This window comes from Zea mays, chromosome 7, assembly GCF_902167145.1.
Source record: "Zea mays cultivar B73 chromosome 7, Zm-B73-REFERENCE-NAM-5.0, whole genome shotgun sequence".
NCBI classification, from domain to species: Eukaryota; Viridiplantae; Streptophyta; class Magnoliopsida; order Poales; family Poaceae; genus Zea; species Zea mays.
In genome coordinates, this window is record NC_050102.1 from 118,886,067 (window position 1) to 118,913,744 (window position 27,678).

The 27,678-nt window shown below is 46.0% G+C and overlaps 1 protein-coding gene across 1 annotated transcript; it reads left to right on the plus strand.

Annotated features, from left to right (window-relative positions):
* The first annotated feature begins 10,609 nt into the window (after positions 1-10,609).
* Positions 10,610-11,147, plus strand: LOC109940741 (uncharacterized). The gene is made up of 2 exons (XM_020540850.1): positions 10,610-10,717; positions 10,805-11,147. Exons 1-2 carry the CDS (start codon positions 10,626-10,628, stop codon positions 10,956-10,958), a joined length of 246 nt encoding a protein of 81 aa, XP_020396439.1. The 5' UTR covers positions 10,610-10,625; the 3' UTR covers positions 10,959-11,147.
* Positions 11,148-27,678: the final 16,531 nt, after the last annotated feature.

Consider the following 27,678-nt stretch of genomic DNA (forward strand, 5'->3'; position numbering starts at 1 on the left):
GGATGACCTTGCACCAAGTTGTGCTTGATGTAGCCAGCCATACCGTGGAAGTTAATTCTCCGTTCTGCGGGAACTTCACCTTAATTCTGCCTAGTCAGGGTTCTACTCAGTCATGTGCTTTCTCTATGACGGAGTTACCTCTGAAGAAGATCCCAGTGGTCTGTGAGTATGCAGATGTCTACCCTGATGAATTGCCAGGAATGCCACCGGACCGGGATATTGAATTCGCCATCGAGTTGCAACCGGGAACGGCCCCAATTTCCAAGAGGCCTTACCGAATGCCACCCGCTGAGTTGGCAGAGTTTAAGAAGCAATTGCAAGAGTTGCTGGATAAGGGATTTATTCGCCCAAGTACTTCGCCTTGGGGATGTCCAACACTGTTTGTAAGGAAGAAGGATGAAAGCTTGAGACTGTGTATAGATTACCGCCCTCTTAATGCGGTAACTATCAAGAACAAGTATCCTTTGCCTCATATTGATGTTCTTTTTGACCAATTGGTCGGGGCCAAGGTATTTTCCAAGATAGACCTTCGCTCTGGCTACCATCAGATCAAGATACGAGCAAGTGATATTCCGAAAACAGCATTCTCGACCAGATATGGGCTATATGAATTCTTGGTGATGTCGTTCGGGCTGACAAATGCACCAGCATATTTCATGTATCTGATGAATTCTGTTTTCATGCCGGAATTGGACAAGTTCGTGGTGGTTTTCATCGATGACATTTTGGTGTACTCAAAGAACGAAGAAGAACATGCCGGGCATTTGCATGTAGTGCTTCAACGTCTGCGAGAGCACCACCTTTATGCCAAGTTATCCAAGTGTGATTTTTGGCTGAAGGAAATCAAATTCTTGGGTCACACTATCTCTCAGGCTGGAATAGCTATTGATCCTGATAAAGTGCGAGAGGTAATGGACTGGAAGCCACCAACAACTGTCCGTCAGATTCGGAGTTTTCTAGGATTAGCTGGTTATTATCGAAGATTTATTCTGGACTTCTCTCGGATTGCGAAGCCTATAACTGAGTTGCTGAAGAAAGAAGTCAAATTTGTTTGGAGTCAGAAGTGTGAAGATGCCTTCCATGCATTAAGGCAGCATCTGACCACAGCACCAGTATTGGCGCAACCCGACAATAGCAAGCCTTTTGATGTATATTGCGATGCCTCTGGCACCGGGCTAGGTTGTGTCTTGATGCAAGACAATCGAGTCATTGCTTATGCCTCAAGAGCACTCAGGCCTCATGAGCAAAACTATCCCACTCATGACCTTGAGTTGGCAGCGGTGGTTCATGCATTAAAAATGTGGAGGCACTATCTAATGGGAACCCACTGCAACATCTTCACTGATCATAAGAGCCTTAAGTATATTTTTACTCAGGCTGATCTCAACATGAGGCAGAGAAGATGGCTAGAGCTGATCAAGGATTATGACCTGGAGGTACATTATCACCCAGGAAAGGCCAACGTGGTAGCAGATGCCTTGAGTCGGAAGATGCAATGCAATTGTATTCTGATGGATTCTCGCATCAACACCTTGTGTGATAAGTTGAGCAAGATGCAAATTGAAGTGATTCCTTCTGGTTCTTTGTCTCACGTTTCTGTTGAGCCGGCTTTGCAAGACCAGATCATCATGGCCCAGCTCAGTGACAAGGGAGTGCAAATTATCAAGAAGAATCTCCATCAGAAGGTTGAGAAGTATAATTGTTTCCGCCAGGATGAAAAGGGTGTGTTATGGTTTAAAAGCAGATTGGTGATTCCTAAGGACCAGGATCTCAAGAGGAAAATCTTGGATGAGGCTCATCTCTCCAAATTCTCTATGCATCCGGGAAGCACCAAGATGTACCATGATCTGAAGCCTTTGTACTGGTGGACCAGAATGAAGAGGGATATAGCCCAGTATGTATCAGAATGTGACACCTGTCAGAGGATAAAGGCAAGCCACTTGAAATCAGCTGGAGCCTTGCAACCCCTGTCCATACCTTCGTGGAAGTGGGATGACATCAGCATGGATTTCATTGTGGGTCTGCCCAACACCTCTCGTCATCATGATTCAATTTGGGTTATTGTGGACCGATTGACGAAAGTGGCACATTTTCTTCCTGTGCACACCACTGATAAGGCTCAGAAGTATGCAGAATTGTATATTGACCGGATCGTGTGTTTGCACGAATTACCTCGGACCATTGTTTCTGACCGAGGAGCCTAATTTGTTGCCAGATTTTGGGAACAATTGCAGGAGTCTTTGGGAACCAAGCTAATCAGGAGTTCGGCTTACCACCCACAGACTGATGGTCAGACGGAAAGGGTAAACCAAATTCTGGAGGATATGCTGAGAGCTTGTGCGATCGATTGTGGCAAGAACTAGGATAAGCACCTCTCCTTGGCAGAGTTTGCTTATAACAATAGTTATCAATCCAGCCTAAAGATGGCACCTTTCGAAGCTCTCTATGGAAGAAGGTGTAGAACACCACTCAATTGGTCTCAACCTAGAGAAAGAGAAGTTTTTGGACCTGACTTAGTGACTGAAGCCGAAAGGAAGGTCAAACTAATCAGGAAGAATCTAGAAGCTGCTCAGGCCAGGCAGAAGAGTTACCATGATAACAGAAGGAAACCTCTCCAGTTCAAGGTGGGAAGTTTTGTATACCTTAAGGTATCACCCACCAAGGGAGTGCAGAGGTTTGGGATCAAAGGTAAGCTAGCCCCTCGTTACATTGGACCTTATGAGATCATAGAAGCATGTGGACCCGTGGCATACAAGCTGAAGTTACCTTCAAAAATGTCTGCCATTCACAATGTATTCCATGTATCCCAGCTGAAGGAGAGTGTTCGATTGCCGACCGAGATCATAGCAGAGCCAGAATTGGAGATAGAGCCAGATCTATCGTACCAAGAGTACCCCTCCAAGATTCTGGATTGCAAGGAAAGATCAACTCGGGCTAAATCGATCAAGATGTACAAGGTCCAGTGGAGTAATCACTCAGAGGAAGAAGCTACATGGGAAACCGAGGAATTCTTGAGATCCAACTTCCCCGATTGCCTACCTAAGGAAGCTGGTACGTAATCACCCCCAACCCCTCCTCCTGCCCTTCGAATCTAATTTCCAAAAATAAGGTCTTAATTCAGAATGAAGTAACTATGAAGTAAAACTCAAAAGGGCTTCCTTCTGAAGTTGCAAAGAGAATGACATTCCAAGAACAGTTTTACTCTAATAGAAACAATAATCACCCATTTCCTATAAGTCTCACCCTTCGCTTCACCCTGGGAGGACTCTAGCCCGAATCTCGGGACGAGATTCCTTTAAGGGGGGAAGGCTGTGACACCCCAGTGTCACCTAGAGTTTCTCTTAAAATACCAAACCAAGACCCATCATTTTATGTGAATCAAAGTATGCATGAGCATCAAATTAACTTAAGAAGAAAGAATTCACCAAGCATATACTTAAAAGTATCATGATCACAACAAATGGGTCTTTCAAAAAGGTAAGAATGTTGCAACCCTAATATAAACTCCAAGTGAGCCCCATGAACAAAATTCAAGAAAATAAGGAAAAGGGTATGAAAATTTTAAAATTTTGACTTGAGCCAATTATAAAAGTTGAAGTATATTTAATAAGCAACAAGAAAGGTTGAGAAAGCTTAGCCAAAATAACTCAAATAAAACCCCAGATCAAGCTTCTCATGTGGGGACTTATTGGGAATTCTGAATTTCAGAATTCTGAAATTCAGACCTTGAGCCAAAGATCAGGGATGTTCACCTTGATCCCTAACTCGAATCCTAATGGTCCCATTAACAAAAATGTGCCTAATTAATCTCTCTGTCATGTGCTAGGATATGGCATTGGGACGCGTGCCTCGGACATGTCAAACCAGAGATTTTCTCCCTGTGTGTGGCAGTGAGACAAACAGGATTTCTCCCCTCTCTATCTCTTAATCCAGTCAGCGAAACTTGCTAGCCTCCACACACAAACGACAAAGGGACCTGAGAGGAAGAGATCTCTCAACGGGATCGTGGCCTTAATCTCAAAGATTTGGGCCCAATCCGCGTTTGAACTTGACCTCTCTCTGCGCTGCCTCGTGCTCGACGCTGTGCCAGGCACCAGAGCGCGCACTGGCGTTCGCCGCGCACGCCCCGAGCGCATGTCAGAGTCCCGCCCTTGGCCGTGCTCGCCCGCGCCTATAAAGCCTCCCCGGGCGCGCCTCACTTCACCCCGCGCTCACCTTCACCGGCCAGCCACCTCTCCTTAGCTCCGGCGAGCTCAATTCCGCCCGCCATTGCTGCCAGAGCTTCGGCCATCGTGGCCAGCCCACTCCAGCCACCCCCAAGTCGAGCCAGTGCTTCGGCTAACTCCGCCAGTGGCCCGTAAAGCTTTCCAAGCCCTCGGACCAGGCCGGACTTCACCGGAGGCCCGAGATCGACCTCACCGGACTTCGGTCCTTCGCCGCCGCGCGTGGACAGAGCTAACCGGTGAGTCTCCGCCCAATTCCTTGCACCCATATCTTCTCTGGCATCCTGTGAACCTCTCTGACTCGTCCAATTGAACTATCTCGCCGTGAGCAGGCCGGACTCCTCACCGCCGATGAGCATCCCCGCCTGCGCACGTGGACCGGCCAACTCTGACCATCCCCGACGGTGACCCGCACCTCGCTGTGATCCCCGAGACCTCCCCTACGTCCTTGACCACCTCACCGGAGCAATCTCGTCGCCGGTAAGCCCCTCCGCCCTATCTTCCGCCGTAGTTACTGTGTAAGATAGGAGAAGGACCTCGGGTTAGGATTTAGAAAACCCGAGGGGTTTTCTGTAACGTCAGTGACCCATGTGAATAGTAGCCCAGGGACTGATCCGCGATAAAACTTGAAATACCCGCCAGGGACCCCAGTGCAAAATGGTTTTCCATTTAATCAATTCTGTAATCTTTTTTTAAAATGACTAGAGAACTTAGAAAACCCCTAACTTGCTGTTTTCTTAATAAAAGTTGTCAAACTAATTTTGCTAGCTCCTGAATATTATGAACTATCTTTTAAAAATGGTAAACCCTATGCTTTCTATTCTGAATTTTTGGGTTAAAAATTAAAAACAGAAACCTACGAAACCTAGTTTAATTAAGAAAAATTAGTTTTTCTTCTGTGCTAAACTTAAGAAAATTTGTGGGTATTCAAACCTCATCTAGACACTGTTTAAAAATAGTAGGAACCCCAGTATTGAAAAATATGATGTAGATATTCATTTAAAGCTATTTTGCCCAAAACTTAAGAAAAATCAGAAAGGCATTAGAAAGTAATGAACAGTGAGTGAAACTATTTTTCCTAGTTTGCTTAACTAACAAAGAACCTAGGAAAAATAAAGAGACCATTAGTCCAGATCAGTTTTAAATTAAAATGCTTTATCTAGCTCTGTTTGGGCAAAAAATCAATTATTAGAGTTACACAACTATACCCAAAATGGATAATAAAAATCCAGTGGACTTGCAACCACCAGAGCCCCACTACAAAAATAATGAACACCTCAGCCCAACACTTTAAGTAAGGAAAATAAATATAAAATGATAATGAGGCATTTTCCAAATAAATCATGAACAACCCCTAATAATGCAATAATGGGCAACCAAAAATTTTGCTAAGTCCATAATGAGATAAACCACCAGAGAAAAAAGCAAACCCATGAAAAGGGAACAAACTCATACCTATTGCTAAGGATTTATGAAAAAAGGCCACTTAATTCAAATAATGCATACCACCCCTTCCCTTAAGCAAAAAATGCCAAACTTCAGAATGATTGCTCTTGCACAAAACAAAAACTAAGAAAAATAAGAACTCTGTTGTTTGATATTTTTCAAATATAGTGGTAGTAGAAAGCACCTCTTTGGCTAGAAACTTGAGAAAACCATAGTAAAATAACTAAAAGGTATTAGTGGCTAAAATTTTGTGCCAAGTCATGTTATGACACCTAAAAGCCAGAAAAAATAAGTTTTAGAGAATTACTCAATGTTAAATAATAGTTGTAGTTCAAAGCATCCCTTCTGCCCTAGAATTTAATATTTTTTTCCAGAGAAAACTATTCACTTTTTGATCCCCAATTTTTGAGACAAAGAAACATACACCAGTGCCAAGACACTGTAATTTTTGCAGAATTTTTAGAATTTTATAAAAGCAACTTGTAGTTCAAACCCACCCCAAAACAATAAAGAGAATAAAAGAAGAGGAACGAAGAAATAAACCTCACCCCAATAAGTCTAACTTGAGTACTTATCAATTCTCACTAAGGTTTAAAAGGACTTCAGTGGAACCCCAAAATAAGCCTACCAATTACCTTGAATAAAAGTTTGACCCAATTTACCAAGAATACCACCCAAGGGTCTTACATAGGTAAAGTTAACCTTGTTTACCTCAAGTAGATCATACGCCGTCAAAAGTTGTAATTTCTAAAAGTACATAGCATATCATACATGTATCTTACGCATTGCATTCATTAGATTGTAATCTTGCCGACGGAGAGTACGTGCTCATCCCCGAGCAAGGACCTATCCAAGAGGAGGACCAGGAGCAGGCTTCAGAGGCTGCCAGTGAGGATCTCCCCGCAGCCCCAGCAATTGAAGGCAAGCCCCGGTTTTATGCATAACCAGTTAATTATGCTATTTTACTACACTTAATGCTTGTAGGATTGTGATGTGCACTTAAGTGTAGGAGTTGCTTGAAACCTCTAGTTGCATGAACATAGGATCCCTTTTTGAGATGTATACTAGTATGCTAGGTCAAGTAGCTGCTTACTAATCAGGATCTTGGTAGAAGTCGAGTGATTTTTCTAGCACTCGTGCGAGGTCAGGAGTTGATTGTATTCATCTTGATAACGGGATATATGTTGGTCTATGGACTTGGATCCAGGGAGGATGTCTTGTCCATAAGACGGAAAAATGAATTAAGGATTAATGTGTGGATACCTGAGTCAAGCTTTTGAACGTACTAAACACATGCCGGGAAAAATGGTAACCGGTAAACCTAGTACCTGAGTGAAGCCGGGCGCGGACTTTATCCCTCATGCGACCTGAGACTGGGTCTCCCATGCTAGCTATGGTGGGTACAAGTGCGGTCACTGCACGGCAGCAGCCGGGGTCAGTGGAGCATTGTATGCCAAGGCGGTGAGGCCTGGACGCGAACGGGGAATCGATGGGGACGGTTGTCATGTGTGGGGTCAGAGTACCCTGACATGCCGTGTGTTTAGGTTTACCTTGCAAGGTTAAAAACTCGATTCGAATCGTCTGCTTCTCGCAGCTAATGAGACTGCTTGACCCCTTGTACTGCATCGAGTAAGAAGTGAAACGAGGTTACATGAGATAATTTGTTGATTGAACTAAATGCGTGTTACTATGTATGCTTAGAAGGAGCAAATATAGCTAAAGTAATGATGCTAGAATTTTGAAAAGTTAAAAATGGATTTTAGAAACAGCTAGTGCTTTTGGCAAACCAAACCCCTCAGCCAAACAGCTGCATAGTCTAGAGGTAGAGGAGTAGACTCCTCACACCGGTTAAGTCTAGCTGAGTATTAGTATACTCAGCCTTGCTTGTGGCACAATTTTTGCAGGTACCTTTCAGGAAATGGTTGATGGTGTGACTTGGCCTACCACCCTGCCATCGGGTTGGACGGTCGAGTGGGATGTTGCTCCGGCAGGAGAGGAGCACGAGGAGTAGTGGGCTAGGCCTTGCCCAATTCCTCGATACCGATGACATCGATTATCCACTGCACTTTATTTTGTGAACTCCTATTTGCTACTCGAAAATCTCCGATTTATGTAATAACTCAGTACTTAATTTGAGGATTCCTGTTTTATTGTATTTCTTCTGTGACTCACCTTCGAGTGAGATTGTGGAATTTGATCCTGGTTAAGTGGCTCTATCAGACTAAGATCTGAGGGACTCACGGGTTATTCCGATTTAAGTGTGTTACGACGCCTGAGGCGTGACTTAGGCACTTAAGCTGGAATAATTCGGGCGGTTCTGCCACACCGACAGGCCGCTTGAGCTACTCACTACACCAAAATCATACACTTCCTACGATTTTTTAACTTCCTACAACTTTTATAACAAACCGGAGCAAATAAATAACTTCTGAGAGGCAACTGGTACCTCTAGGAAATAAACATAACTTCCTACGGTCTCCTCTAGGAAGTTAGGTTTCATCTGTTGACCAGCCAAACGAATAGCTAACTTTCTACGGCTGGCTCTAGGAAGTTAGCTGGGCAGCTAACTTCCTACGGCCGCCTCTAGGAAGTTAGGTTTCAGCTGTTGACCAGTCAAACAAAAATCTAACTTCCTACGGCCGGCTGTAGGAAGTTACTTAACTTCCTAGAGTCAAAGTACAAACTCTAGTAAGTTACGTAACTTCCTACGGCTTTACTCTAGAAAGTTATGTTTTTTTATTTTTAACCTCCCTCAACCTTATCTCTTCTCTCACCTTTCTCAACGTCTCTCTGTCTCTAGCGCGCCGGCCGCCTCTCTCGCGATCGCCTCTCCCATGCCCGGCCGGCCTCGCCAAGCCCTTGGCCCCGGCCGCCGCTCCCGCGCCCTGCCGACCCCGCCCCCGGCCACGCCCGCCCCCGACGCGCAAGGCCGCCCCGCCGTGCCAGGCCCCCGACGCGGCCGCCCCCACCCGCCCCCGCCGCCGCCGCGCTCGGCCCCCGACGTGCACTGCCGACCCCACCCGCCCCGGCCCCGATCGTCGCCGCAGACGCCCCTGCCGTGGCCGCGCCCCGCCTCGGACCCGCCCGTCGGCGCCCGCTACGCCGCCATCGACCCCGCCGTGGACGTCCCCGACCCAAGCCACCGACCCGCACCCGCTACGACCGTCAGGTATCTTGTTTATACTTTTTTATTTTTTTATTCAATGTGCTAACTTCCGAGAGTTAACTCAAATAATGTCGTAGGTAGTCAGGTTAATTAACTTGATTGGCTAACCGCTGCATATGGTTTAACTATGCTAAACTCTTGTATGTTATGGCTAAAATTAAGTTTATGTTTGATTAATAATATGGTGGGTGAGGACCTTCGATGAAAATTAATCTTTGTTAGGTTAATTAAGCTTATCGTGAAAATTTATAAATCATGTGTTATTTTATTTTAGCATCAAATATGGTGGATGAGGACCGTCGATGGATGTATGAAGGTTGGTGTATGAATCATCCCTCGACGGAGTGGATAAGAAAGACAGAGAATTTTATTGATCGTGCTTTTGCTTTGTCAAGAGGCACGGATGTGCGATGTCCATGTAGTATGTGTCGGGTTTGTAGATGCCAAGACAAGAGAACTCTATCGGGGCACCTTTGCAAATATGGCTACATGCCTAACTATGAAGTCTGGGTGTATCATAGCGAGGAGTTTCCCTGTGAAAATGTGTTTGAAGCACACAACAATGATGACGTGGAATATGATAGAATGGAAGAGATGCTTCAAGATTTAAGGGTTGAGATAATACCAACTGGATATGGGTAAGAGTATCCTTGCTTCGTTCTTATGTCTTACACTATTACACGATTACATTTTGTATTTGACAATCGTCCTTGTGTTGTTAGGGCTTGGGTGGATAGTAGTTTCACTGGCACAGGTCGTCAAAGGCAAGTAAAGAAAGTGTTGGGAAACATATGTCATATGAAATGGCCTAGATTGGTGATAGAGGATGGTAAGGAGGTCCCTGTCACAAGATGGGATCAATATGCCCTTGCAATAAATGTGCAACATGGGAATGCGCAAGTTGCAGTTTGGCACGACTTCTGGGTATGTTAAAATTTTTTGTTAAGTTGTAATCTTGATAGGAATGCAACAAGTTGTAATTTTTTGTTAAGCTATCACATTATTGATTTTGACTATGCTTCTTTTTTTAGAAACATTACAAGTTGCCTGAAGGAGATACTCATACGGAACACGCACACTCCGTGTTCCATAGGAATGCGGCAAGTGTTGTCGGGGATATATGTACTATGCTCGAATCTAGGTGATTAGTCAAGCCATGTTTGGTAGTGAAGGGCGACGTCCAGAGAGTAAGAACGAGGCAACACAGTATGGACTCGATATGACTGAGCAACAATATCTTGAGGTAATTGATGTTTTTGCTTGGGTTGAAAAAATTTCCATTGCTTCTAGATATTACAGTTACTTATAAATGAATTGTGTTCATGCAGCATTCGATTCCATGGATAGCTGCCAATGATGCTGCTTGGCATGCGTTATGTCGTTACTGGGCTTCGGCTGAATTCAAGGCAAAGTCTGTGCGACATAGTTCCAATCATGGAACCGAGTCATATCACAGGTATGGAGGTGATGATCACTTTCGTTTGGCAAAACGAATGTTAAGTACAATTTAAACCATTTTTGTTGATTGTAGTTGACTTGCTGTAATTTCTGGTTATAGTGTTTATCAAATGTACATACAGGAAGCTAGCACTGGTGCAGTGCCCAGTGATGTTCAAATATACCTTAGGGGGCACAGAGGACTAGATCCTGCAAATCCAGATGTGTTATGCAGCCAAAAGGCAACAGATCATGTGGTGAGTGTTTGGAAATGTTTGGTAGGTTCTGTTTATATGGATTTTTGTATGTAAGATTGCATTATTCTTTTGTATGAGGCTGCATATGGCGAGGCGATGTCTAGTCAGCATGGACCAGACTATGACTGGAGGACCTCACCTATTGATCCTCAGGCTATGTATGCAAGTGGTGGAAAAGCTCATGGAAGGTGAGGACTCTACATATCTTATATTGTTTCATTGGTTGAGTGCAATACATATATTCTTAATCTGTCGTGATGTTACTTGTTTTGTAGGTACACAATGTTTGCTAACGTCATCGACTCGAGCCAGGTGAGGGTTCAGCGTGGAGGTTCATCGAGGTCTGCTGCTCGTAGCTCCCGTCGCTGCACTCAAGATCCAGCAGAAGTGGAGGAACTGCGAGAAGAACTTAGGCGACATCAGGATTAATTGAAGCAACAAGCTGCGCAACATGAATATTATGCTACACAGATTCAGCAACAGCAAACACTCATACAAGTAAGTTCAAAAGATAATAGCTTTCACTTTAAGATATGTATTGATTTAAAACGCTGATGTGAATGAGTTCGACAAATTTGTAGCAACTAGCACAGGCCTAAGGGATACACGTCCCGGTGCCCCCACCACTGTAACGCCCCGAATTTTGCAGCTGAATTTTTTCTTTTCTTTACTCGCCAAAATTCGGGCGTTACCTTTTCTTTTTCTTTTTCCCTTCGCTAAACCTTGACCTTTTCCAAAGTTCTAGCGGGATTCGGTTTGGATTTCCCGTGTAAGAAAAACCCTAAATACTTTATGTTGTTTGATGCACCATGCCGAACCTTGCATTTCTTTTGATTGCTTTGAAAGTGCAAATGCATTCATGTAGGAAGATCGGATTTCGAAAATGAGGAGAAGATCTTTTCTTTCTTTTTCTCTCTCTTTCTCTCTCCTCTTTTTCTCTTTCTCCCGCGCCGTGGGCCGACCCCGGCCGGCCCAGCCGCCCCTGGCGCCCCCCCTTGGGCCCAATAGGCCCATGCCGCCCCCCACCTCCCCTTTTTCCCCAAACCCTCTCCCTCTCCCTCTCATTTTTTTCCCCTCTCTCATTCTCTCCCTAGCCGCCGCCCCTACCCGCCCCCTGCCCTAGCGCCGCCCCTGCCCTAAGCCGCCGCCGCCCCTGCCGGCCGCCCCTGCCGGCCGCCCCTCGCCGTCGCTCCCCAACGCCGGTGAGCCCTCCTCCCTCTCTCCCTCCTCCCTCCCTCTCCCCTCCCCCTCCTCTCTCCTCGCCCGGCCGCCCGCCTGGCCGGCGCGCTCCTGGCCGCGCCCGGCCGCCCGCCCGGCCGCGCCCCCGCCCCTGCGTGCTCGGCCGCCCAGCCGGCCGGTTCAACCGCCCCTAGGGCCGGTTCAACCCCCCCCCCCTCTGTTTTTTTTATTTTTTTTATTTTATTTTATTTACTTTCTGTGATCATAGCTATTTTATTTTAGGTAAGCTAATCATTGTTCATGCCATTGAAATAGGAAGTTTAATTTAAAATTCCGTTATGCTAGTTGATTCATGTAGTTAATTGTTTACCTCGTGCAATGTTGATCAACTTAAAATGATTAGGTTCCCACTAGTGCATATAACGGAATTCTTTTGTTAAGAACCAATTGTAATTGATCGTTAGTGCATAAGATTTAACCCCCTGCGAGACCCTTTCCCGTTTCTTTCTAACCATAACAAATGCAATGTCAAATGTCATACTCGATGCATATTCGCTTTATTTGTTTCCTTGTATGGTGTACTGTTCTTTTGTATTAAATATGTGGATGTATGTATGTTTGCGCTCGCATAGAGAACGATCCGGTCGAAGAGCCCGAGGAATTCGCAGGAGAAGCCCCTGAGCAGCAGTCGTTTGGTGGAGGCAAGTGTCCTTTGACCTATCTCTGTCCTATTCATTATTTAATTCACCTCCCGCATTACACCTTTATACCTAAGGATTGACTAGCTTTTGTTATCCATGTCCTTGTTTACCTATTTGGGTTGGATTATTACTGTTTAGCTTTATGCTATTGCTCAACTCTAATCAATGAACATGATGAGATTATCTATGATACGCTGTTTTCCCTTCTCTTATTATGATGTTGTACTTGTGGTATTCAAGGGGGCTCGAGCGGTTTCTCGAGTGCCTCTCCGTAAGGACCTGTTCTATGGATGACCGCCCGGGAAAACAGTGCAACCATGAGGGTGGAATGGGGTGCCCTTAGCTGAATAATTAGAGGATCCGGGGTGTAGTTCACTTAGCCGTCGTGCCGTCAATGGGGCTCGGTGTATGCGGCTCGCTCTGCCAAGTTTGGGTTCGCCCCTTGGGGAGGAGTGCGGTGCATTTAGGAAACCTAACGGGTGGCTACAGCCCCGGGGAATCTTTGTAAAGGCTACATAGTGAAACCCTGCCTATTCACCTTGGTAGTGTTTAAGGGTTTGATCGGCCCGAGGCAAGAGGGAATCACGGCTTGTGGGTAAAGTGCACAACCTCTGCAGAGTGTTTGAAAACTGATATATCAGCCGTGCTCGCGGTTATGAGCGGCCAAGGGAGCTCCAGTGATTAGTGGTACTTGATCAGAGACATTGTGGTACAGACGGTTATGAGATTGATGGTTTTGGTTATGACTATGGTGCTGGTAAGTGGTATTCTTTCCGTTTGGAAAGGGTACATCGGGTTAATAACTTGGGTTAATGCTAAAACTTGGCTTTCTACTAGTAAATAATAATCTGACCAACTAAAAGCAACTGCTTGACTTATCCCCACATAAAGCTAGTCCACTACAGCCAAACAGGATACTTGCTGAGTATGTTGATGTGTACTCACCCTTGCTCTACACACCAAACCCCCCCCCCCCAGGTTGTCAGCATTGCAACCACTGCTCAGGCGAAGATGAAGCTGTGGAAGGAGACTTCCAGGAGTTCCAAGACTACGACGAGTTCTAGGTGTGGGTTAGCGGCAACCCCCAGTCGGCTGCCTGTGAAGGCCGCGTTATCTACGTTTCTTTTCCGCACTTTGATTTATTGTAAGAACTATATGGACGTCTCAGACGTATGATGTAATCGACTATTTCCCTTATTAATACTATCTTGAGCACTGTGTGATGATGTCCATATTATGTAACTGCTGTGTACGTGAATAACTGATCCTGGCACGTACATGGTTCGCATTCGGTTTGCCTTCTAAAACCGGGTGTGACATAAGTGGTATCAAAGCCGTGCTGACTGTAGGACCGCTAACCTAGAGTAGAATGGTCGTTCTAAGGACTATAGACCTCTGTCCCTGCCTTGACTTTGATATCCCTTCAAAAGTTGGTCATACCGACCAAACCTATGTTCTACTATATATAATACCTTGCTGAAAATCATGTTTTATTCTAATCCTTCATTTACTTATTACTTGCTGGTCATATTAATTCTGTTCTCACCCTTTTGCTTGCGATGTCTTTTGTAGATGGCTCGACTTAGACACACTGCACGAAAGTCAGTCATCCCCTTCTTACCCTCCCGCCTTGCTGAGCGTCCGCTTCGCCGTCCCGTGGCCGGACAGTCCAGCCACTTGGAGAGACTGCACCACCGCCTGCGTGAGGAGCAGGAGCGTCGACGACAGGAGCAGCAGAGCTCTTCCTTCTCGCTCCACCAGGAGATTGAGTCTGTGAGGAGCTGCTCCCCTGTGCTTCCTCTGGAGCCGCCCCCTGCATCACCACTGGGCGCCCCAGCTTCTGGAGTAGCTGCTGGAGGAGACCCAGACGACGGAGATGGCGATGACAGCTCGAGCCACGACACCGACTTCTCTGCTAACCTTGAGCCGGAAGGATGGGTTGCTCGACCCATCACTCGCGACGCTGCTCGCGGGTGTCACTTCCACGATGCGCTCGACACCCTGCTACGTCGGGCATTTGACCGGCATACTTGGTCCGTCGAGTATCGCTGTGTGGTCTACCAGCATAGTCGCGGGGTCTACCCGGACCGCTGGGAGGCGACTTGCTTGGTGCGCTGCCCGGAGAACAGTCTCCAGGGTGCAGAGGCCTGTTCAGAGCACTATTCTATCTCTGAGCGGGACTCAGCTGAGGCAGCCATGCAAGATGCTGCATGGCGTGCGCTTTCGCACTACTGCTCGGTTTTCGGTGGGGCAGCTGACGGTCTTGACCTGAAGTATTACCCCCGCCGTCCATCTGGCAGCACAGGAGGCGTGATTGTCTCACCTGTCGGTGAGGGCAATCCTAGGTTGAGCAGCACAGTCAACCTAGCCGCCGTGCTAAACACGGAGCTGGACCATGCATTAGACGAGCTGAGTAGGGCTCGTGCTGAGATCGCCCTGCTGCGGGCTGAGCGCGCGGAACGTCGTCACTTGGATGGTGGTTCCCCCGCTCCCGTCGGGACTCAGCACCCGTACCGCTCACCTCAGCGTGGACACCAGTCTTATGGCAATCCCGCCTGCAAGACCAAGATAACTCTAGAACCATAGACCGTTAGAGTTGGATCTTGTAATTAATACGAAATATATATACATAGAAGCTTCAGTCTTAGCGTTAGTCTCAGTCTTAGTTAGTCTTAGTTAGACAGGGTAGTTTGCTATATCCTGTGCATTTATGTTTGTCATGATGAACTATGATTGATTTGGATCTTTGTAATGATTGTCACCAGAGTGTGGGTATCCCCTGCATTTTGGTTTACCTATTATGTTAATGGAGTTAGTTACATAGTTGGGAAACCCCTTTTATTCCACTTTCCTTTCTATCTGAGAAGCTGTGTGGTCTGTGTTGGAGATCAGTGAAGATGCTCATCTGTTCAGTGCTGTTGAAGAATTCTATTCTCTTTCCTTATGCTGCAAGATTTGCCAGACCAGTTCTGATGTGTGGTTGCATTCTGCAGATGTCAGAGAACAGGCGCAGAGGAGGAAGGCGTGCTCAGCAGGAGCGAGCCGCTCAACAGGAGGAGGCGCCCCAGCAGCAGCAACTGCCACCCCCGCCCCCGATGTCCATCGAGCAGATGTTTCTGATGCAGACTCAGGCAGTTCAAGCCATCGGTCAGACTTTGGCCGCCATTCAGCAGCAGCAGCAACAGCAGCAAGCACCACCTCAGCCTCAGATGCCTCAGATGCCCAGAGACAAGCGTGCTGAATTCATGAGAGGTCATCCACCAACGTTCGCTCATTCTTCTGACCCTATGGATGCTGAAGATTGGCTGCGCACTGTGGAGCGGGAGTTGCATACCGCTCAGTGCGATGACAGGGAGAAAGTTCTGTATGGTCCCCGTCTGTTGAGAGGAGCAGCCCAGTCATGGTGGGAGTCTTACCTCGCCACCCATGCCAACCCCGACACCATCACCTGGGAAGAATTCAGAGGTAGCTTTCGTCAGTACCATGTTCCTGCAGGTCTGATGACAGTGAAGAAGGAGGAGTTCCTGGCCCTCAAGCAAGGGCCATTGTCTGTCAGTGAGTACCGGGACAAGTTTCTGCAATTGTCTCGCTATGCTCCTGAAGATGTCAACACCGACGCCAAGCGGCAGTACCGTTTCCTGAGAGGCTTGGTTGACCCTCTGCAGTATCAGCTGATGAATCACACCTTCCCGACATTCCAGCACCTGATTGATAGAGCAATCATGACGGAGAGAAAGCGCAAGGAGATGGAAGATCGTAAGCGCAAGATCAGTGGACCGCAGCCTGGAAGCAGCAGCCGCCCTCGTTTCTCAGGCAATCAACCCCAGCAGTTCAGGCAGAACCAGCGTCCACCTCAGCAGCATCAGCAGTTCCAAAGGCAGTATCCTCAGAATCAGTACCAGAACCGTTAGAGCAATCAGTCAGGAGGTCAATTTCAGAGGCAGAATCAGCAGGCACCTCGTCTTCCTGCCCCAGCAAACCAGCAGAGCAATCAGGCAGCACCAGCTCAGGTTGGAAACAGGGCATGTTTCCACTGTGGAGAGCAAGGCCACTGGGTGATGCAATGTCCGAAGAAGGCAGCCCAGCAGCAGTCAGGCCCCAATGCCCCAGCGAAGCAGAATGTGCCTCAGCCTGGAGCAGGCAATCGCCCTCAACAGCGCTATAATCATGGAAGATTGAATCACTTGGAGGCTGAAGCAGTTCAGGAGACCCCCGGCATGATAGTAGGTATGTTCCCAGTCGACTCCCATATTGCAGAAGTGTTATTTGATACTGGAGCAACGCATTCTTTCATTACTGCATCATGGGTAGAAGCACATAATCTTCCAATTACTACCATGTCAACCCCCATTCAAATTGACTCAGCCGGTGGTAGAATTCGAGCCGATAGCATTTGTTTGAATATAAGTGTGAAAATAAGGGGGATAGCGTTTCCCGCCAACCTTATAGTAATGGGTACTCAGGGAATAGATGTCATCCTAGGGATGAATTGGCTAGATAAGTATCAGGCAGTTATCAGCTGTGACAAAAGGACAATCAAGTTGGTGTCTCCACTAGGAGAGGAAGTGGTGACCGAGTTAGTCCCGCCTGAGCCAAAGAAAGGAAGTTGTTATCAGATGGCCGTTGATAGCAGTGAAGCAGACCCAATTGAGAGTATCAAGGTTGTGTCCGAGTTCCCAGATGTGTTTCCAAAGGACTTACCGGGTATGCCACCAGAGCGGAAAGTTGAGTTTGCTATAGAGCTTCTTCCTGGAACCGCCCCTATCTTTAAGAGAGCTTACAGAATATCTGGACCAGAATTGGTTGAGCTTAAGAAGCAGATTGATGAGCTGTCAGAGAAAGGTTACATCCGGCCAAGCACCTCGCCTTGGGCCGCTCCTGTCTTGTTCGTAGAAAAGAAAGATGGCACCAAAAGGATGTGTATCGATTACCGAGCTTTGAATGAAGTCACGATCAAGAACAAGTATCCCTTGCCCAGAATAGAAGATCTGTTCGACCAGTTGAGAGGAGCCAGTGTGTTCTCTAAGATTGATCTGAGGTCAGGTTATCATCAGCTCAGGATCCGACCTTCGGACATTCCGAAGACGGCATTCATTTCCAAGTATGGGTTGTATGAGTTCACAGTGATGTCTTTTGGTTTGACCAATGCGCCAGCATTCTTCATGAACTTGATGAATAGTGTATTCATGGATTACCTTGATAAGTTTGTGGTGGTATTCATTGATGATATTCTAGTTTACTCTCATAGCGAAGAAGAGCATGCAGATCATTTGAGGATGGTGTTGCAGAGATTGCGAGAGCACCAGTTGTATGCAAAGTTGAGCAAGTGTGAGTTCTGGATCAGTGAAGTCCTGTTCTTGGGTCACGTAATCAACAAGGAAGGATTGGCTGTGGATCCGAAGAAAGTGGCAGACATTTTGAACTGGAAAGCGCCAACAGATGCTAGAGGAATCAAGAGTTTCATTGGAATGGCCGGATATTATCGGCGATTCATTGAAGGGTTTTCGAAGATTGCGAAACCGATGACAGCGTTGCTAGGCAACAAGGTTGAGTTCAAGTGGACCCAGAAATGTCAAGAGGCCTTTGAAGCGCTGAAAGAGAAGTTGACTACAGCGCCTGTCCTAGTCTTGCCTGATGTGCACAAGCCCTTCTCGGTGTATTGTGATGCTTGTTACACAGGTTTGGGATGTGTGTTGATGCAAGAGGGAAGAGTTGTGGCTTACTCGTCCCGACAGTTGAAGGTTCATGAGAAGAATTACCCAATCCATGATCTAGAGTTGGCAGCAGTGGTTCACGCACTGAAGACATGGAGGCACTATCTGTATGGACAGAAATGCGATGTTTACACAGACCACAAGAGTCTGAAGTACATATTCACTCAGTCAGAGTTGAATATGAGGCAGCGAAGATGGTTAGAGCTGATCAAAGACTATGAGTTGGAGATTCATTACCATCCAGGCAAAGCAAACGTAGTGGCAGATGCTTTGAGCAGAAAGAGTCAAGTCAATCTGATGGTCGCTCGTCCGATGCCTTATGAGTTGGCCAAAGAGTTTGACAGGTTGAGTCTCGGATTTCTGAACAATTCGCGAGGAGTCACAGTTGAGTTGGAACCTACCTTGGAGCGCGAAATCAAAGAAGCGCAGAAGAATGATGAGAAAATCAGTGAGATCCGGCGACTGATTCTAGAAGGCAAAAGCAAAGATTTTCGAGAGGATGCAGAAGGCGTGATATGGTTCAAAGACCGCTTGTGTGTTCCCAATGTCCAGTCTATTCGGGAGTTGATTCTCAAGGAAGCTCATGAGACAGCTTATTCGATTCACCCTGGTAGTGAGAAGATGTATCAGGATCTGAAGAGGAAATTCTGGTGGTACGGAATGAAGAGGGAAATCGCAGAGCATGTGGCTATGTGTGATAGTTGTCGAAGAATTAAGGCAGAGCACCAGAGACCAGCTGGATTGTTGCAACCGTTGCAGATCCCTCAGTGGAAATGGGATGAAATTGGTATGGATTTCATAGTCGGATTGCCTCGCACTCGAGCCGGCTACGATTCTATTTGGGTAGTGGTGGATCGTTTGACCAAGTCAGCCCACTTCATACCTGTCAAGACCAACTACAACAGTGCAGTATATGTCTCGGATCGTTTGTCTTCATGGTGTGCCAAAGAAGATAGTGTCAGATAGAGGAACGCAGTTCACCTCTCATTTCTGGCAGCAGTTGCATGAAGCCTTGGGCACGCATCTGAATTTCAGTTCAGCTTATCATCCGCAGACAGATGGCCAGACCGAAAGGACCAATCAAATTCTCGAAGACATGTTGAGAGCCTGTGCGTTGCAAGATCAATCCGGATGGGACAAACGATTGCCTTATGCAGAGTTTTCCTATAACAACAGTTATCAGGCCAGTTTGAAGATGTCACCGTTTCAAGCGCTTTATGGAAGGAGTTGTAGAACTCCGTTGCAATGGGATCAGCCTGGAGAAAAGCAAGTGTTTGGGCCAGACATTTTGCTTGAAGCCGAAGAGAACATCAAGATGGTCCGAGAGAATCTGAAGATAGCGCAATCGAGGCAGCGAAGCTATGCAGACACAAGAAGAAGAGAGCTGAGTTTTGAAGTCGGAGACTTTGTCTATCTGAAAGTGTCACCGATCAGAGGAGTCAGAAGGTTCGGAGTCAAAGGCAAGCTAGCACCCCGCTACATTGGTCCGTATCAGATTCTTGCAAGACGAGGAGAAGTGGCCTATCAGCTCAGTTTGCCAGAGAGTTTGTCTGCTGTGCATAATGTCTTTCATGTGTCTCAGTTGAAGAAGTGCTTGCGTGTGCCAGAAGAGCAGTTGCCAGTGGAAGGTCTTGAGGTCCAGGAGGACTTGACCTACGTTGAGAAGCCAGTGCAAATCCTTGAGGTTGCAGACCGAGTCACCCGAAGGAAGACCATCAGAATGTGCAAAGTCAGATGGAATCACCACTCTGAGGAAGAAGCAACCTGGGAGCGTGAAGATGATCTAGTGGCCAAGTACCCAGAGCTCTTTGCTAGCCAGCCCTGAATCTCGAGGGCGAGATTCTTTTAAGGGGGATAGGTTTGTAACGCCCCGAATTTTGCAGCTGAATTTTTTCTTTTCTTTACTCGCCAAAATTCGGGCGTTACCTTTTCTTTTTCTTTTTCCCTTCGCTAAACCTTGACCTTTTCCAAAGTTCTAGCGGGATTCGGTTTGGATTTCCCGTGTAAGAAAAACCCTAAATACTTTATGTTGTTTGATGCACCATGCCGAACCTTGCATTTCTTTTGATTGCTTTGAAAGTGCAAATGCATTCATGTAGGAAGATCGGATTTCGAAAATGAGGAGAAGATCTTTTCTTTCTTTTTCTCTCTCTTTCTCTCTCCTCTTTTTCTCTTTCTCCCGCGCCGTGGGCCGACCCCGGCCGGCCCAGCCGCCCCTGGCGCCCCCCCTTGGGCCCAATAGGCCCATGCCGCCCCCCCACCTCCCCTTTTTCCCCAAACCCTCTCCCTCTCCCTCTCATTTTTTCCCCTCTCTCATTCTCTCCCTAGCCGCCGCCCCTACCCGCCCCCTGCCCTAGCGCCGCCCCTGCCCTAAGCCGCCGCCGCCCCTGCCGGCCGCCCCTCGCCGTCGCTCCCCAACGCCGGTGAGCCCTCCTCCCTCCCTCTCCCCTCCCCCTCCTCTCTCCTCGCCCGGCCGCCCGCCTGGCCGGCGCGCCCCTGGCCGCGCCCGGCCGCCCGCCCGGCCGCCCGCCCGGCCGCGCGCCCCCAGCCGCGCCTGGTCGCGCCCTGGCCGCCCGCCCGGCCGCGCCCCCGCCCCTGCGTGCTCGGCCGCCCAGCCGGCCGGTTCAACCGCCCCTAGGGCCGGTTCAACCGCCCCCCCTCTGTTTTTTTTATTTTTTTTATTTTATTTTATTTACTTTCTGTGATCATAGCTATTTTATTTTAGGTAAGCTAATCATTGTTCATGCCATTGAAATAGGAAGTTTAATTTAAAATTCCGTTATGCTAGTTGATTCATGTAGTTAATTGTTTACCTCGTGCAATGTTGATCAACTTAAAATGATTAGGTTCCCACTAGTGCATATAACGGAATTCTTTTGTTAAGAACCAATTGTAATTGATCGTTAGTGCATAAGATTTAACCCCCTGCGAGACCCTTTCCCGTTTCTTTCTAACCATAACAAATGCAATGTCAAATGTCATACTCGATGCATATTCGCTTTATTTGTTTCCTTGTATGGTGTACTGTTCTTTTGTATTAAATATGTGGATGTATGTATGTTTGCGCTCGCATAGAGAACGATCCGGTCGAAGAGCCCGAGGAATTCACAGGAGAAGCCCCTGAGCAGCAGTCGTTTGGTGGAGGCAAGTGTCCTTTGACCTATCTCTGTCCTATTCATTATTTAATTCACCTCCCGCATTACACCTTTATACCTAAGGATTGACTAGCTTTTGTTATTCATGTCCTTGTTTACCTATTTGGGTTGGATTATTACTGTTTAGCTTTATGCTATTGCTCAACTCTAATCAATGAACATGATGAGATTATCTATGATACGCTGTTTTCCCTTCTCTTATTATGATGTTGTACTTGTGGTATTCAAGGGGGCTCGAGCGGTTTCTCGAGTGCCTCTCCGTAAGGACCTGTTCTATGGATGACCGCCCGGGAAAACAGTGCAACCATGAGGGTGGAATGGGGTGCCCTTAGCTGAATAATTAGAGGATCCGGGGTGTAGTTCACTTAGCCGTCGTGCCGTCAATGGGGCTCGGTGTATGCGGCTCGCTCTGCCAAGTTTGGGTTCGCCCCTTGGGGAGGAGTGCGGTGCATTTAGGAAACCTAACGGGTGGCTACAGCCCCGGGGAATCTTTGTAAAGGCTACGTAGTGAAACCCTGCCTATTCACCTTGGTAGTGTTTAAGGGTTTGATCGGCCCGAGGCAAGAGGGAATCACGGCTTGTGGGTAAAGTGCACAACCTCTGCAGAGTGTTTGAAAACTGATATATCAGCCGTGCTCGCGGTTATGAGCGGCCAAGGGAGCTCCAGTGATTAGTGGTACTTGATCAGAGACATTGTGGTACAGGTGGTTATGAGATTGATGGTTTTGGTTATGACTATGGTGCTGGTAAGTGGTATTCTTTCCGTTTGGAAAGGGTACATCGGGTTAATAACTTGGGTTAATGCTAAAACTTGGCTTTCTACTAGTAAATAATAATCTGACCAACTAAAAGCAACTGCTTGACTTATCCCCACATAAAGCTAGTCCACTACAGCCAAACAGGATACTTGCTGAGTATGTTGATGTGTACTCACCCTTGCTCTACACACCAAACCCCCCCCAGGTTGTCAGCATTGCAACCACTGCTCAGGCGAAGATGAAGCTGTGGAAGGAGACTTCCAGGAGTTCCAAGACTACGACGAGTTCTAGGTGTGGGTTAGCGGCAACCCCCAGTCGGCTGCCTGTGAAGGCTGCGTTATCTACGTTTCTTTTCCGCACTTTGATTTATTGTAAGAACTATATGGACGTCTCAGACGTATGATGTAATCGACTATTTCCCTTATTAATACTATCTTGAGCACTGTGTGATGATGTCCATATTATGTAACTGCTGTGTACGTGAATAACTGATCCTGGCACGTACATGGTTCGCATTCGGTTTGCCTTCTAAAACCGGGTGTGACAACCACCACCACCTCCCATTCATTATCCTTGGTCTTCACCTCCACCTATACCTACATCTCCATCTACCGAACATCAGGTATGCATATTCATCATCATTTACTTGTTGTTAGTTATATTATGACGTAACTCAGCAAATGTCATTTGTACATGTATATTAGACCCCTCCAGCTACCTTGCCGACGCATGAACAAGAGGATGGGTTAGACTTTGTCGAAACCCTCTTCAATAGTGGAGGTATCGACCATCACTCTTCCCTGTAACCCGATGGTGATCGGCGACCGTGAGCTTTCATGTTATTGCATTCTGATACTTGAGACTTTTATTATGACTATGTATGAGATATTGTCTCTTATTAGTACTGGATGATGAGATGTGTCATATTATGACTATGGATGAGACTTTTGTGATGTAATTGATGAGACTATGGATGAGACTTTTGTGATATAATTGATGAGACTATGGATTTAAATATTGTTATGTGATTGTGTGTGAGATGTTTTATGTGAAAATATGTTGTGCTATATAGCTTTTGATATATTTGTTATGTTGTGGAATGTGGTGTAAAATATAAACAACATTTGTAATGCTGGTCAGAATAACTTCCTAGGGGCTGCAGTCAGCCGTAGGAAGTTAGCCAGCTAACTTCCTAGGGGCTACAGTAAGCCGTAGGAAGTTACTCGTAGGAAGTTAGTCAGCTGACAGCGTGAAACTGCTAACTTTCAAGAATCTACTAACTTCCGAGAGGCTTATTAAGCCGTAGGAAGTTAGCTAACTTCCTAGAGCCCCCTAGGAAGTTAAGGTAACTTCCGACAAAAAATTTTCGAGAGCCAAACTTTCGACGGGATGGCCTAACTTCCGAGAGTTTCGCTAACTTCCTAGAGTTTAGGCCTAACTTCCTAGGGTTTAGGCTCTAGGAAGTTTACTATTTTGGTGTAGTGACTCCACATGGATTTATTCGGCCCGATCGCTTACATAAGCATCGGCGGGAGTAAGTATTGTCTTGTAATTGTGGATGATTATTCTCGCTTCACTTGGGTATTCTTTATGCAGGAAAAATCTCAGACCCAAGGGACTTTAAAGGGATTCTTGAGATGGGCTCAAAATGAGTTCGAATTGAGAATCAAGAAGATAAGAAGCGATAATGGGACGGAGTTCAAGAATTCGCAAATAGAAGGATTTCTTAAGGATGAGGGCATCAAGCATGAGTTCTCTTCTCCCTACACACCTCAACAAAATGGTGTAGTGGAGAGAAAGAATAGAACTCTACTGGACATGGCAAGAACCATGCTTGATGAGTACAAGACACCGGACCGGTTTTGGGCCCAGGCGATTAACACCGCTTGCTACTCCATCAACCGGCTATATCTTCACTGAATCCTCAAGAAGACATCATACGAACTCCTTACCGGCTATATCTTCACTGAATCCTCAAGAAGTCTTTGGGAGTAAATGCTTTATTCTTATTAAAAGAGGTGGAAAATCTAAATTTGCGCCTAAAGCTATAGAAGGCTTTTTACTTGGTTATGACTCAAACATAAGGGCATATAGAGTCTTCAACAAGTCCACTGGATTAGTTGAAGTTTCTTGTGACATTGTGTTTGATGAGACTAATGGCTCCCAAGTGGAGCAAGTTGATCTTGATGAGCTAGATGATGAAGAGGCTCCATGCGTCGCGCTAAGGAACATGTCCATTGGGGATGTGTGTCCTAAGGAATCCGAAGAGCCTCCACGAGCACAAGATCAACTGTCATCTTTCAACCAAGCATCTCCACCAACTCAAGACGAGGATAAGGCTCAAGATGATGAAGATCAAGAGGATGAGCCACCTCAAGAGGAGGACAATGATCAAGGGGGAGATGATGATAATGAAGACAAGGAAGATGAGCAAGAAACTAAGGGTCAAAGACCGCCACACCCAAGAGTCCACCAAGTGATTCAAAGAGATCACCCTATCAAATCCATTATTGGTGACATTCATAAGGGGGTAACTACTCGATCTCGAGTCACACATTTTTGTGAACATTACTCTTTTGTGTCCTCTATTGTGCCATACAGGGTAGAGGATGCATTAAGAGATTCGGATTGGGTGGTGGCAATGCAAGAGGAGCTCAACAACTTCACGAGAAATGAGGTATGGCATTTAGTTTCACGTCCTAATCAAAATGTTGTAGGTACCAAGTGGGTATTCTGCAACAAGCAAGATGAATATGGTGTGGTGATAAGGAACAAAGCCCGACTTGTGGCCAAAGGTTATTCACAACTCGAAGGTTTGGACTTTGGTGAAACTTATGCACCCATAGCTAGGCTTGAGTCAATTCGTAGATTACTTGCATATGCTACTTACCATGGCTTTAAGCTTTACCAAATGGACGTGAAAAGTGCCTTCCTCAATGGACCAATCAAGGAAGAGGTCTATGTTGAGCAACCTCCCGGCTTTGAAGATAGTGAGTATCCTAACCATGTGTATAAACTCTCAAAGGCGCTTTATGGGCTCAAGCAAGCCCCAAGAGCTTGGTATGAATGCCTATGAAATTTTCTTATCACTAATGGCTTCAAAGTCGGTAAAGCCGATCCTACACTCTTTATTAAGACTATTGCAAAAGACTTGTTTATATGCCAAATTTATGTTGATGATATCATATTTGGGTCTACTAACAAGTCTACTTGTGAAGAGTTTAGTAGGATCATGATACAGAAATTCGAGATGTCAATGATGGGGGAGTTGAAGTATTTCCTAAGATTTCAAATCAACCAACTCCAAGATGGCACATTCATCAGCCAAACAAAGTACATTCAAGACATACTCAAGAAGTTTGGAATGAAGGATGCCAAACCCATCAAGACACCCATGGGAACAAATGGGCATCTCGACCTCGACACGGGAGGTAAATCCATAGATCAAAAGGTATAACGGTCGATGATAGGATCTTTACTCTATTTATGTGCATCTCGACCGGATATTATGCTTTCCGTATGCATGTGTGCAAGGTTCCAAGCCGACCCTAAGGAAGTTCACCTTAGGGCCGTGAAAAGAATCATGAGATATTTAGTTTACACTCCTAAGTTTGGGCTTTGGTACCCCAAGGGATCCACCTTTGATTTAATAGGCTATTTTGATGCCGATTGGGCAGGGTGTAAAATTGATAGAAAGAGCACATCAGGGACTTGTCAGCTTCTGGGAAGATCCCTGGTGTCTTGGGCTTCAAAGAAACAAAACTTAGTAGCTCTTCCCACCATCGAAGCCGAGTACATTGCCACAGGCCATTGTTGTGCGCAATTACTTTGGATCAGGCAAACCCTTAGGGACTATGGCTACAAATTGAGCAAAGTCCCTCTCCTATGTCATAATGAGAGTGCAATCCGCATGGCGGATAATCCCGTTGAACATAGCCGTACTAAGCACATAGACATTCGGTATCACTTTCTAAGAGATCACCAACAAAGGGGGGATATCGAGATTGCTTATGTAAACACCAAAGAACAATTAGCCGATATCTTTACCAAGCCATTAGATGAGAAAACCTTTAGCAAACTTAGGAATGAGCTAAATATTCTTGATTCTCGGAATTTTGATTGAAACATTTCACACATAGCTATTTTATACCTTTGATCATATCTCTTTCATTTGGCACATATACATATTTCATATTCTTCTTGTGCCTAAGCTAAGACTAATATGTTTCCCCGAGCATCTTTTGTATTAAGTCTTAGATTGAAAGGGAAATGGAGTATTCGGCAAAGACATCGCTTCCACTCAACTCCATCAGTATTACTTACCCTTTGCTGGTATTCCGCCATCTCTCCAATTGATATACTCTTTCACTCATATTTCTTTTATCAATGGGGGAGAAAATTTAAAAGGGCTCCAAAGTTCTCTGTTTTTGGTGATTAATGCCAAAGGGGGAGAAAATATTAAGCCCAAAGCAAAAGGACCACACCACCACCTAATTTCAAAAAATTTCGAAATGAAGTCTTAAATTAGTATATTTCAACCTAGTATCTAATTGATTCTTCAATTGGTATATTTAAAGGTAGATTTTCAATTGGTATTTTCAAAGTCAATTTTAAATTAATATCTAACTCAAAAACCCTCTTGAAAGCTTAGACGAGAATTTCATTCAGGGGGAGTTTGGTTTAGTCAAAGGAAAAGCATTTGAAACAGGGGGAGAAAATTTCAAATCCTGAAAATGCTTCTTGCAATCTTAATCATATACCTTTAACTATTTGCAAAAAAAAACTTTAAAAAGATTTTCCAAAATAATTTGCAAAAACAAAACAAGTGGTGCAAGTGTGGTCCAAAATGTTAAATAAAAGAAAGCAATCCATTCATATCTAGTGAAATTATCAATTGGTTTAAATTCTAAGTAACCTATGCACTTACCTTATGCAAACTAGTTCATTTCTGCACTTTATATATTTGCTTTGGTTTGTGTTGGCATCAATCACCAAAAAGGGGGAGATTGAAAGGGAAATAGGGTTAACCAATTCCCACAATTAATTTTGGTGGTTGAATGCCCAACACAAATATATGAACTAACTAGTTTGCTCTAGAATACATGTTCTACAGGTGCATAAAGGTTCAACACAAATCAATAAATATTCAAGTTAGGGATCAAATTCAAAGGAGCAAAAGAAACCAAGTGTGTTGTGGTCTGGCGCACCGGACTGTCCGGTGTGCCACCGGACAGTGTCTGGTGCACCAGAACCGTACAGAGTCCAAACAACCGCTCTCGGGTTTCAGCAGGCGCACTCCTCTATAATTCACCGGACTGTTCGGTGTGTCACCGGACTGTCTGGTGCACCAGCGGAGCAATGACTAACTCGTGCAATGGTCGACTACAAAAGCCGCTGAGTCAGATGAACAGTGAAGAACAGTGCGCGCAGAGTCAGAGCCGCAGAGTCAGAGGCACACCGGACAATGAACAGGAGATGTCTGATGTGCCACCGGACTGTCCGGTGCCGCAAGAAGACAAAGCTCGAACGGTCGACTTTGCTCTAAACCCTAACGGTTGGGTGACGTGGCGGCGCACCGGACAGCCTACAGTGCCTGTCCGGTGGCGCACCGGACTGTCCAATGTGCCCATCGACAGCAGCCT